The sequence below is a fragment of the Misgurnus anguillicaudatus genome, unplaced genomic scaffold, assembly GCF_027580225.2.
Source record: "Misgurnus anguillicaudatus unplaced genomic scaffold, ASM2758022v2 HiC_scaffold_28, whole genome shotgun sequence".
In the NCBI taxonomy this organism is placed as follows: Eukaryota; Metazoa; Chordata; class Actinopteri; order Cypriniformes; family Cobitidae; genus Misgurnus; species Misgurnus anguillicaudatus.
The window spans coordinates 3320589-3334357 of record NW_027395278.1 but is presented as its reverse complement, the minus strand read 5'-3'; the positions used below and the strand labels follow the sequence as shown (position 1 = coordinate 3334357).

The window sequence follows — 13769 nt, the reverse complement described above, 5'->3', positions numbered from 1 at the left end:
GTGTTAATTTTGGCAGCATATTCTGATTTAGTTTTAGTCTTTTGAATAACACACCATTTAGTTTTAGTCTTATTTTAGTCATCTGAAATCTTTTAGTTTTAGTCTAGTTTTAGTCAACTAAATATCATAAGAGTTTTAGTCTTACACTGAAAAAAATGATTCATTGAATTTAATCAATTTTTTTAAGGTAAGTGGTTGCAATCAATTTATTTAAGCTACATTTAAACAAAAAAGATTAGTAAAATAAAATATAAAACTTTTGTTTAAATGTAGCTTAAATAAATTGATTGCAACCACTTACCTTAAAAAAATTGATTAACTTCAATGAATCATTTTTTTCAGTGTAGTCTAGTCTTAAGTTTTTTAGTCATTGGAAGTATCCTCAGTCTGTTATGGAATGGTAAGGTTTGAATATGCAATACAGACAGATTTAATGGTTGTTGTAGAAAACACATATTTTATTTTATTCTTTATGTCAAATACACTGACCGTGGCTTTCTCACAAAAGATAATCTCACATAAAATAAGCATAAGGCCCGCTCTGCCTAAAAAATATACATGGTCCCAGAAAAAGATATGCATTCTCTTTGAATGACATGCACACACAGACACACGCACGCACGGCAGACAGACAGACACACACACATACGCACTTTCTCCAGTCATGTAACAGCACAACATCTACTATAATAGTAACGTTACACATTTCATTCAATTTGAGGACACTGAATATTTATACTCAGTATTATTTAAGACAATCCAATACAATCAATACAGTTCAGATGTGTATTCCTTTCGTTTCTATGATATTCCAAGTTTAGCGAAAACACGGTGGTTTATCTGATAAAATAACCTTAGCGTGTATGCTTACTTTGACAAATTCGCATGTATTTCTGGATGACTCATCTTTACAGGCAGTCTTGTTGTAATATTTTAAGTGTGACCAGATTAGACGTTAGCTCTGACATTTTTGTTGTCAATGAGACATGTCTTCGGACCGGGTGTACTGCAAAACGTTAGCGTGTTGCTAACGAGCAAAGTCAACCGACATCAGCCAAAGCTGGGTAACTAAGACTGTACAACTAAATATAATGTAAACAACCTGTTGTGAAAACGAATTTTGCCGTGGGTTTTTAAAATGCTTCTGCTGCCTGCATAGATCAACCTACCCTCAAAGATTCGCTCTGATTGGATTTCTTCACAACTTGTCCCACAAAATGAGTAGCTCTGATTGGATCTCTTCTCCATTCGTCCCTCTCTAACATTTTCGTCTTATTTTTATTCGTTGACTAAAGTGTCAGTTATATTTCGTTACAGTCTTCGTCATCATATCTGACTTTTATTTAGTTTTCGTCCGTTAAAGGGACACAAGGCAAGTCTGAGTATTATTTCTCTACTAGCTCCCCCTAGTGTCTGGGAGTAAATGCTTTCTATATCTGAGACTATACGAGACTGAAGGACACCGGGTCGGATACAGCGAACTTGCAAGTGGGGTATTCTTCCTACAGATGGTAGGGGCGGGCGAGAGAGTCTTCATTCGTCATGTAAGGAGTCATTTAACCATATACCGACTTACGAAGATGATTTATTAACATAAAAATGCTGCCTTGTGTCTCTTTAAAAAGGTTCGTTGACAAATATTTTTCGTCATCGTCTTTGTCAACGAAATTAACACTGCGTTACGGATAGGCGTAAATACTCATCATTGGCAGGGAAGCGTTTTCTCTTAATTATCGAGTTAACTCGTCAATGGTGGGGAAAGAGTAACCGAATGCGCTCTGCTAGGGCTGGGCCATATATGGGATACGATTGTTATGCGCATCTCATCAGTAAAGCCGGTTTTGTAATTAGTAGAAAATTGCCATCACTTGCTTTCAGATGGAGCGGCACTGCCTGCGATAACAAATGAGATATTGCCTAGCTTGTCAGTGACTTACAGCTCTGTGCAGTAAACTCCGCTCCATCTGAAAGCAAGTAATGGCAATTTTCTAGAAATTTTCGAACTGGCTTTACTAAATGCGCAAGACAATCCGATATTTCGCTCAGTCTTGCGGCGCTAGGCACATATTTTTGTTCATCAAATACCTTCGCTTCAAAAATGCTTAATCCCGGCATCAGGCCATTCAGAGATACCAATTTGTTAGCAGAATCTATTAAACACCACATCGATTTTTCATCAAAATCCAAGAGTGTTATTTTTAAAACTGGAAATTTTTGCATGTACTTTAGAGGGTTTTGCAGTGAACTTTGGTATACCAATGAAATGACTGAAGTGACATTTGTGAAAATAAGGCATTTCAATTACTGACTAATAACCTTTTCATTGCCATCAAAGCGAAATTACTCAACCTAGACATAAGAGCCTGATAAAAAATGCTCATTTACAAGAGCACATGTCAGGCACATTTACAGTAAAGGAATTTGCATCTGGGCTCTTCATATAGTCAGAAAAGGTTTAATTCGGAGGTGTTCAAGTAAAGAATTTGGCTCTATCTAACATGTTTTAATAGATGTGTTTGAATCTTTCTCCAGCCAATTTGACGGGCCACGTCGAGCGTGTTGGCATTGAAAACTTTGAGCTGTTGAAAGTGCTGGGAACTGGAGGTCAGTGAGAGTTCAAATAGCCAGTTCTGTATCTCTGGTTTTACTCCTCTCTTTAACAAAGCATTTTTCTCTCCTGGGCAGCCTATGGCAAGGTGTTCTTGGTACGCAAGGTGAGCGGCCATGATTCAGGTCAACTGTATGCCATGAAGGTTTTGAAAAAAGCCACTATTGTGCAGAAGGCCAAGACAACAGAGCACACGCGCACAGAGAGACAGGTCCTCGAGCATATCAGACAGTCTCCTTTCCTTGTTACACTTCACTATGCCTTCCAGACGGACACCAAACTGCATCTCATTTTAGGTATTTCTCTCCCTCTTTCACTCCCTCATATTGATTGCAGAAATGCCTATTGCACATATTGCACTTAAATTTTACTTCTGCATTTGATCGAATGCAAATGCAGCTTGTGTCGGTTTTGGTTCAAGTGTATTTGCATGCAATCTTCATAGAGCATGTAGCTAGTAGTGGCAAGGAATGAGTGCATCGTATGAAATCTATAAAGAGTTAAAAGTTTAAAGGTGCCATAGAATGTCAAACTGTAGGCATAGCTGAATAATAAGAGTTCTGTACATGGTTATGACATACCGTGAGCCTCAAACACTATTGTTTCCTCTTTCCTGCATGCAAAAGACTGCCGAAAAACAGGCCAATCTCAACATAACACTGACTATGACGTCATGATATACGCCCCAACACAACCTTTATTACAATGTTGTTACAATGCTAAAAACAAAGTTTTGAATGCTAAATCAGCGCAATATGCTAGTTAAGCGTTTAGGCTGAAATTCTGCTATTGATGTTACAATTAGGTTTTGCAGGTCCATACTGAAAACATCCATTTCCAATCTCAGAACAATTGGTTGTTCCTCAAAATTTGTATGATAAAGGCTCAAGCATATAAGATCTGTTTACTTAAAGAAGACATATCATGAAAATCTGACTTTTCCATGTTTAAGTGCTATAATCGGGTCCCCAGTGCTTCTATCAACCTAGAAAATGTGAAAAAGAACAACCCAGTAAGTTAGTTTTGGTAAACCATTCTCTGCAAGCATGTGGAAAAAATAGGCCATTGAAATCTGGCTCCCCTTGTGATGTCAGAAGGGGATAATACCCTCTAAAAACAAACGGTGCTAAATAGCACTAAAAGTGGTTCTTGACTCGTAATCATAGAGGAACCATTTTAAGTGTCATATAGCACCGATGAAGTACCTGTGTAGCACCGGTGTAGAATCATATTGTGCTATGTAGATCCATATGTGGTGCTATAGTGGAGCTATATGACCCCTGTATGGTTCTTCATAGGTGCTAAAAAATAGCACTAAAAATGGTTCCTCTATGATTAGCACCGTTTGTTTTTAGAGTGTACTGCCGCCCCTTAATCTGCACTATCTAACCACGGTGCTCTCATTTAGTGCAGAGATTATTTAAAAGGACACACCCAAAAACGGCACATTGCTCAAACCTACAAAGTGGCAATTTTAACATGCTATATTAAATGATCTATATGGTATTTTGAGCTAGAACTTCGCATACATACTCTGGGGACATCAAATATTTATTTTACATTTTAAAAAAGTCTTGTAAAAGAAATGTCCCCTTTAATGTGAGCTACTGACGTGAGCCTCACTGTGAAACAGCGAATCACAGCATAGCTCAACATTATTATTCATGACCCTTCCAAATAAGGTAACAACAGCCAATTTTATTCTAGGGAAAAATCCTATGGTTGTAAATGAACATTAATGCATTCTTTGGCACCTTTAATATTTAAAAAGTTTAATTCACTTGAGAAGTGGTTTGTGTAGTGTAATATAAAGTACACCTGATATGTGATCATAACAATGCCTTTAATATGCCCATACTAGGTTACATAACAATTGTGACACATACATATTGTAAATATACTAAATCAAATATATTAAAGAGCACCTATTGTCCGATTCATGTTTTTAAATTTCCTTTGGTGTGTAAGTGTGTATTAGTAAATTTTAACAATATGCAAAAGGTACATACCCCAAGAAAACCATGACGCGAGTTATCGTCTCCAACGTAAATTTCTTTTCTTCAGGGTTCCCACGGGTCCTTGAAATCATTGAAAGTTTGTGAATCTGGGGAAAAAATTCAAGGCCCTGGGAAGTTTTTGAAAATATACATACATAGATACAGGTCATTGAAAGTGCTTGAATCTATTTCAATGCAAGAAGTTTTCTGGGAAAAAATCCATATTATTCCCTGTATAGTGTAGGATAATATAAAATTCGTAGACTTTTTAGGCACACATGCTAAACTGTTTGCTTTAAGTGCCTATATCTTCTGTATGCGAATGATGATTCATACCAAAATGCTTTTTTGCATAGTTGTGTTTGACACATGAAAACGTCTCTGGTTATGTAACTGTTGTTCCCTGAGAAGGGAACGAGACGCTGCGTCTCCCTTGCCACACTTCCTGCGTCCCTGTAACGCCGTCTTTGACAATATTTCAGATAGCGATATACTTCCTGGCTCCTTGTCACCCTGTCTTTGTTGTTAAGCCTCACCAATGGTTCAATTTGATGAACACATTCAGATGCACTTACCCCAAAGTGTCACCGCAGTGACACAGCGCGAGTTCCCTCGAAAGGGAACTATAACAATGTATCTTAAAAGGTAACACGGTGTAACTTTGCTCTCACTTGAAATGTGTCCCACATTTAGTTCTTGAATTTTAGGGTATTGGACCTGGAAAGGTCCTTGAATTTGAAGTTAACTATAGTGTGGGAACCCTGTTTCTTGTACTACGACAAACACACGGATTGTAGGCAACAGTTTACTTCCTGGGATTGGGGATATAGACAAGATCGACATTATCATAATTCCTCCCTCTTCTGACTCGCAGCCTGTAAGTTAACTCCTGTTAGCAACCAAATCTTTTAAACATGGTAAGGATTGTCACGTTTACTGCTTACGTCAGAGGTATTCAGGCCAATCACAATGTACAGATTAGCTGGCCAATCAGGGCCACAGAGCTTTTCAAATCTGTGCGTTTCAGGAAAAGAGTGAAATCTGGAGCTACAAAAATGTACAGTATGTGGAAAATAATGTTTTTTTTAACCATAAACCACGCAAACATATTATATTATACCAAATACACAAAATAACGTTTTTTAGCAATGAAATATGTGCTCTTTAATATAAATTAGATATTCATATTTGTCATTCATATTTTTATATAAATACATTTAGATATTATATTATTTATAACATGCATAAAAGTATGGTGAGTTCAATTAAATTTAAATAACTTCATTAATTAATTGTCAATAAATAATATAACTTTTTTTAATACAGGGCATCTAATATACATTTTTGTCAACACACTCAGAGGGGGATACGTGAAGAAGTAAAAAACTGCATAGGGACACTGAATATCACAACATGCCTTTTGTGTTATAGTGAAAAGCTGAAGTGTCGATGCCACGACAGGAAATCTTGGTTTTTGTGGTATCGCTCGGACCGATTGTGTCAGCATCAGCATTAAACAGGATTTCGCACTGACTGCAAAAGACAAGGCATATTTTAAATAATAAAACCGCTTAACTAATTGCACTTTTGTTCGTAAAAACCTTGTATTGCAGACTATGTGAATGGAGGTGAGCTCTTCACACACCTGGTCCAGAGGGATCATTTTAAAGAACAAGAGGTTACACTGTACAGCGGGGAGATTGTACTAGCATTGGAGCACTTGCATAAGGTAAAAATTGCTGTAGAAATTGCACGCTCATCTGCACTCTAATCTCTCCGGCAGCTCATTTTGAGAGAATAGCCAGTGTAGTTTCTTCCTTATCTCACTTCTTTTCCCTTCTGCCTACTCGAATCAATTCCTCTTAGCTAAGCAGGGCAGGCTGAGTTTATCTGCAGTGCTCAAACATTTCTCGAGGCTTTGTTTACAGAAAAGGGAAGAGATGTGTGTTTAATGCATGCTTGTTCTGTACTTAGCAGGCATTATACAGAGTCAAGAGAGTTGCCCAGGGGCAGTGCACATTTGTATAAAGGACCTTGACAGTGAGACTAACATTGTCTCATTTTTGTCATGTCCTATTATGTTACCATTTATTATTTATTCAAGTGACTCTACATTTTCCAGTGGTTGCTTTTTAGAGTTTTAGTCCCAACCAGTTTGAAATAAATATTTGGTAAACACTGAAAATGAGATGGTACTTAATGACATGAAATTGCTAAAGTAGTACCACATCTAAAAATAGAAGCGTCTTCATTTCTGTTTGTTTGTTTTTTTCAGCTGGGAATCGTCTACAGAGATCTGAAACTTGAGAACATACTTCTGGATTCAAATGGTCATATTGTGCTGACAGATTTTGGCCTTAGTAAGGAATTTCATGAGAAGGAGGTGAGAATGACAGTACATATTTACTGCTTCCAGAAAACTGTCTGTTCCCCCTTAATTTCTCCTGTGGATTTTTTGAAATCATGCTGTGTTTGTTCGAAAACATTTGAGCACAAAGGTAGGGCAATGTTCCTTCAAAGAAATTCTAATGGTGGTCCCATGCAGACAGAGAAAAGTCAAAAGGCAGTAGGCAGACTAAAAAATGTCTGGAAAGCAGCTAAAGATTTTTTTGAATATGAATAAGCAGCGTTTCAGCTAAAAAAGGGTCGATTTGCATATCCATTGATTCTTTTACTGCTTCTGCTTTCTATTTTTCTTTTGTCGATTAAAAAAGCTAAATCCACTCATTATTTCAGATTTAAAAGTCTACTTGCTGTCCCGAGGACAGGCTTTACATTACAGCTTTGCGTTTTTTATATCCCGAGTCAGCTTGAGCTTTGCTCGTTCAGTGCAATAGACTTGACATTAGCACTGCTTTTTGCTACAATCTCTGTGCAAACTTTTTTAGATTTTAGAAAAGATATGGTCTATTATAATATAATATATAATATAATAGTAAGATTATTAAAAAATGGGATAAAGAAAATGCAGCGCGTGGTCGCCATAGAAACCGGAGGCACGCTAAAACTGCAGTCGAGCTTTAGCGCGGTAGCACTCACGGCGGTTCTCCGATCGACTCTGGTTTTACACACAATATTAATCAGACTTGGGACCCGAAGTAATAAACTAGGACCAACCCGGACCTGGCTGACCATTTAAAATATAACCCCGGAACCGTACGGGTCCTGCGTCCTCAGTGAAGAAAGACCTCTAATGGTAAAACTCTGCTCAAGTTCAGAAACATCAAGGATACAGTGTGACAATGAGCTTGCTTTGCGTCGCACCCAATTCATTTTGGTTGCTCTCTCTCTCTCTCTCTCTCAACAAAACACGGGTCATCCAGTCGAGTTCAGAAAATACGGAAATTCGTAAAGTGTTTTTTTTTTCCTGGGCGGGTCGCAATTTACCTGGGCGGACCGCCCAAGTAGAGCCTATGTATGGGAAACACTGCTAAAACTATCATCCTTGCATTGTTAGTATAGTTTATTTGTAATATACAATAAATGCTGTTATATATTTGTATACTGTATGTTATTGGGTATTATACCACGGTAACGACACTCCGCTTCGCATTATTTTCAAATAATATAACGGCCTGTTGTCAATTATTCCTTACATATGAATCACTTAGACTAATGTGGTCTTCCAATAATACATGGTAAATAGCCTATTAAAGAAATGTAATGTTATGGATTGGAATGAGTGTAAACGGCAGGGATCGGCGGCGTGTTTTTCTATAAGAGAAAAAATGCAATGGGACATTGAGTTGTGACATTCCAGTACCACTGATAGGAGATGAAAGGGAAAAGAGTTTTTAATGTTTTAAGCTTTGCTGTTTATGAACACCCTCAAAGATATGTATTGTGGTTCCCAAACATTTATGGCTTTTTGGGCATGCTTAAAGGTCATGTTTTTTTTTTTTGATCCCGTTTTTCAAACTTTAGTTAGTGTGTAATGTTGCTACTAGAGCATAAATAATACCTGCAAAATGATAAGCTCAAAGTTTCCTGCCAGGCGATTTATTTTCTTTAAAGGTGCAGTGTGTAAATTTTAGCGGCTTCTAGTGGTGAGGTTGAAAATTGCAACCAACGGCTCAGTCCACTGCTCACCCCTCGCTTTTGAAACGCACGGAGAAGCTATGGAAGCCGCCAACGGAAAAACATGTCATTGATGGAGACAACTTAGTAAACAAAGTTGGTCCATTTAAGGGCTTCTGTAGAAACATGGCGGCACAAAATGGCAACTTCCACGTAGGGGGACCCTCAGTGTATGTAGATAAAAACATCTTATTCTAAGGTAATAAAAACATAACGGTTCATTATAAAAAGGTCTTTATACACCCCTGATAATATATAGTTTTGAATATTATTTTGCATTTCTGTCAAGAGATCCTTCTAAAAATTACACACTGCACCTTTAACAGAATTCCTCTTTCAAAGCTTACAGAGAACCTCCGGTTTGGACTACAGCCCTCTACTTCCTGGTTGTATAACGTCAATATAAGAGTTTTTGACTAAACTCCGCCCACATGAATACGTTAGGCGCCAGCCAAGCTCAAATGGCACTGCTAAGCTGCTATTGAATCACAACACACTACACAAGCTACACAATCAGAACTCGTTACATATTTCTGAAGGTGGGACTTCATAGAACAAGGAAGACATCAGCCCGTGTTTAGGGCCGGGAAAGTGATAAGTAAATTGTGAGAAAAATACAGATTTTTTACATGTGAAACTTGAACACATGTTATATTGCTCACTGTAAACACAATCAAAGCTTCAAAGACACAGGGAGAACGGGACCTTTAAAATGAGTGGTTTTATGTTAAACATAAAAAATGTTATGCTTTGAACCAAAAGAGTTTAGGACATTGGTAGTCTGACTGCTTTAGGGTTCTTGTTGGGTTGTTGTCTGAGGTTGTGACATCAGTCCGTAAAAAGTGCACCACTTTAGTTGACATGATTGTTTATTGCTAAGGGGCCACCCAACTTCCTGCACATGCAGGTTCTGTCATGTTCTGCCAGGGATGTACTATTTGACTTGTTTCAATAGTTCACAGTGTACCTCTAACCTTCCCATGGATGTTATTATTACAGCCAAGATTGTTTACTTAAAGCTGTATTTGTTTATCGTGCACGTTTTGACCGCGTTCTAAAAGCTTGAATTGTACTAACTCTTTTGTTTTTTTCAATTCGACCTTTGCTTTACCAACTAACAACCCATTTAAGATAGAATTTATTTTACAAGTGTGGTTTGTAAACACGCCTTGCGCAATTAAGGTTTTATGATATGCATATAAAACGACATGCTTAAAACAATTACATTTATTTGACAGATTGTTTATGATTTGTAGGATTAAAGCAATTGATAAATGTGCATAGGAACTCGAATTATAAAAGCCAACAAATACTCAAACATGTGGTGAGCATGTTAAATGCTCATAGGATATTATGAAAGATTGTTTCAGATTGTTTTCATATAAGTATTCCATAAATGTGCTACATAATTTCAGAAAACACTTTTTGTCCAATTTAGACAACACAGATGGTATTTATAGTTTTAGCCACAACAGCATCTAAGTGCATAAGTCTGAAAAATCAAGATTATGCATAGTTTTTTCTTAACGTTTAGGCAACTATGTTGCAATAGTGTTGTTACAACAGAAAACACAAGGATGTTATACCCAGAGCCAAATCTTAACACTAAGGGCCATATTTACTAAACAGGTGTGAACTAAAACATTTACTAAAATTAGCGTGAGAGCGAAATCAAGGCGCACCTTAGTAAATCATGATTCTTTTAAACATTCAGACCCATGCCAATAATTTTTTTGACTGAATGGAAAGTTCTACAAAATGCATATGCAGTGAGGTCAGTCGCAAAAATGTCCTTGCTAATTTTTCACTGTGTGTTTTTAGTAAATCCTGACAGTTGTTTTGGCGTTTGCAGTGCACTGGTCCAAGCTGTTAGTTAATCTGGCTTTAAGTTTACATGCAACATTATATTACAATAACTGACCATTAGAATTTGGTCATACTGCAATTATGCATTATGTAAATGCATCTATCTTATTAGTATTACCTGGATAATGCAATATTCTGATTTCTATAAATGGATGTAACACCATGTCTACACTAAATGCAAGGAGCGTGTCATGAGGCAACACACCTCAATCACTACTAGAAAAAATTTTAATTATATAAACTGTTTATTTGGTATTTTTGTTATTAATGGTTTAATAATAGGTACACTCTAAAAAATATTTAACCCAGGGCTGGGTAACTATAGGACAGAACACATTTCTGAGTTAAGATGACCCAGCAGTTGGGTTAAAACAACCTATTATTTGGGTCATTTTAACCCAGAAATGTGTTCCGTCCTATAGTTACCCAGCCCGGGGTTAAAAACAACCCAATATTTTTTGAGTGCATGCACCAATACAAAAATTCTGTGCTGATACTGATATTCGGTTTCTTAGAATGACATCTACCGGTACCAGTATACCGATAGTTTTGCTTTTTACTTCTTGTTTCAAAGTATTATGTCATGAAATCCTAAAAGTTCAGAGCATTACAAACTGCAATTTTGTTCTGTCATTGTCAGCCAATTCAAAATAATCACACAGCATGAGGTTTGATGTGTTTTCCGCCACTTTTGATTACCAGGATATAATATTCCCTGTTTGTTTTTAAACAATTGGCCAATCTCCATTAGTGCAAAAAATATATTTATCTGCCCATACCTATTACTGGTAATGTTTTATAGTTATACTGGCTGCCTAAACTCACATTTGTGAAAAATCAAGCTATGGAGGAAAAACGTTTTTGAAGCCAGTGAAGTTCATTCAGGTTAAAGCCATATTAAAAAAAAAATATGCTAATTTTCCAGCTCCCCTAGAGTTAAACATTTGATTTTTATCGTTTTGGAATCCATTCATCTGATCTCCGGGTCTGGCTGTACCACTTTTAGCCTAGCTTAGCATATAATCCATTGAATCTGATTAGACCATTAGCATCGTGCTAAAAAATAACCAAAGAGTTTCTATATTTTTCCTATTTAAAACTTGATTCTTCTGTATTTACATTGTGTACTAAGACTGACAGAAAATTGAAAGTTGCGATTTTCTATGAAGATATGGCTTGGAACTATACGCTCATTCTGGCGTAATAATCAAAAGGACTTTGCTGCTGTAACATGGCTGCAGGTGGCGCAATGATATTACGCAGTGCCTGAAAATAGTCCCCTTGGTAAGTTTCAATGGAAGGGGACTGTTTATGGGCACTGCGTAATATCATTGCGCCATAGATAAAAATTATTTGATTTAAATATAACAATGTGCATTTCAATACGATAAGGCTAGTCTACAAGGGAAAAGCCTCTTAGGGGGCACTCACACTATCCAAACCAAACTGAGCTGGGGCGCGTTTGACCCCCCAAAGCCTGGTTTGTTTGACTAGTGTGATCGCTCTGTACCGCACCCTGGCGCGGATTGGTTAATCGTGCCGCGGCCAGGTTGCAGAGGTTGGCCGGAGCGCGGTTCTATTGGGCTCAGGCACTGAAGGCTGTGGTGTGAGCGCAATCGCTCCTAAGCGCGATTCAAAAGGTGAAGACGTCAGTTACGCAACCACTCACCTTCATCTGCCTCCGTAAAAACCTTTTAATGCGAGCAGCGGGGTTACGTGAATGTCCGAGCTGCACACGTGACAGATCAACTAAGCAATATGATGACATGTGAGAGGGCTGTCTGTAATCGCGCACCAAACGACGAAAAAACACAGACTTATCATTACGGTGGGTTCCAGTGTTAAGAGAGAGCTTTACTTACTGCTTTTTTATTAAAACAATCGCATTTTAATGACGAAAGCGCGTCCGGACTCGGATCGACAAAAAGTACAATGTGAGTCCGTGCATCTGGGGGAGTAGGGAGGGGTGACAATCACGCTAGGGCATGGTTTGGATAATGTGAGTGCGCCCTTAAATGAAAGTAGCCAAATGTGACCAGATTTGGGTCAGTAATAAAGGAAAATTAAGTCTTGAGTGTTAATTGGTTTCAGTTTTTAAGAAAACGCTTTTGGTCAAAATTGCATTAAAATATTTAAACTTTTCTGCAAAATGTGATATAGCAATTGGAATGGTACCCCACAATCATTTTAAATGTATTTTTTATTGATACCAATAACGTAACTTTACTTTCTTGTATCACACGACTGCTTCTTGGAAATGACATGATGCATATGATGCATAGATGTGGCCAAGATAAATGTACTCTGCTATAAAAGATTAATAAATTACAGTAATAATCTTTAGCCTCAGAGTAAAGATAAATTTATAAACTTTCATAATGGTACCATTTTCATTGTTATACCATACTTTGTTGAGAAGTTATGAGGCATCATGTTCATCAGACAACCATTCTGTGTTTAGGTAATTATATAATTATATCTTTATTGTGAAATATCTTAAAAACATTAGCCGACGATTAAAATGTCTAATAAAAATATAATCTGTAAGAAGTAACACGTTTTGTCTCAGAGGTAGATACTTTTCTAAAATTTGTAAACCAGTGTAATTGCTCACAGTGAGTTTCTGAACTACTCCTCTGTTTTGTAGGTAGACAGGGCTTATTCTGTCTGTGGTACCATAGAGTACATGGCTCCCGAGATCGTAGCTGGTGGAGAGTCAGGACATGACAAGGTAAGGTGAACCTCTATCATCTGATTTTGAAGTCGCCATGAACAGAAATTCTCAATCGACTTTACTTCCGTACCGTATTCCTGAGTGAAACGGAATATCGCACAAGGAAAATAGCAGCCGTGGCTTGTGTTTTCCAATTTGCTTTGATTGGATATACAGTAGAAACGTAGGCGTTTCATCCAGAAACTCGCAGCAGACTGACAGTTGGAGGGAGTGGTGTTAACTAATGCTCCCGCCCAAGCCAACTAGCTGAGAATGATCGCCACAAGAGGGTGGAAGTACATTTTCAGATTTTGATTAAAGTTTATGAGGGAGCATAAATTAAAAAACAAAAAATGGTCCAGACGTATAAATTATGATTATGATTATGACGTATGATTATAACGAACACTGCAGTATTCCATAAAAAAAATAGGAAATGTCAGTTTTAATTTCATGGGTACTTTAAAGTATTATGTAATGAAAGTCTGATTAATTTACATGATCGAAA

The 13769-nt window shown here is 37.3% G+C and overlaps 1 protein-coding gene across 1 annotated transcript in view; it reads left to right on the top strand.

The window, feature by feature from the left end:
* Positions 1 to 13769, top strand: part of LOC129417226 (ribosomal protein S6 kinase alpha-5) — a 57720-nt gene that overhangs the window by 3621 nt on the left and 40330 nt on the right. Inside the window, exons 2-6 of the mRNA XM_073864910.1 lie at positions 2533 to 2604; positions 2686 to 2904; positions 6219 to 6334; positions 6881 to 6988; positions 13196 to 13279. Coding sequence (XP_073721011.1) covers positions 2533 to 2604; positions 2686 to 2904; positions 6219 to 6334; positions 6881 to 6988; positions 13196 to 13279 — 599 coding nt within the window. The remainder of the gene's footprint in view (positions 1 to 2532; positions 2605 to 2685; positions 2905 to 6218; positions 6335 to 6880; positions 6989 to 13195; positions 13280 to 13769) is intronic.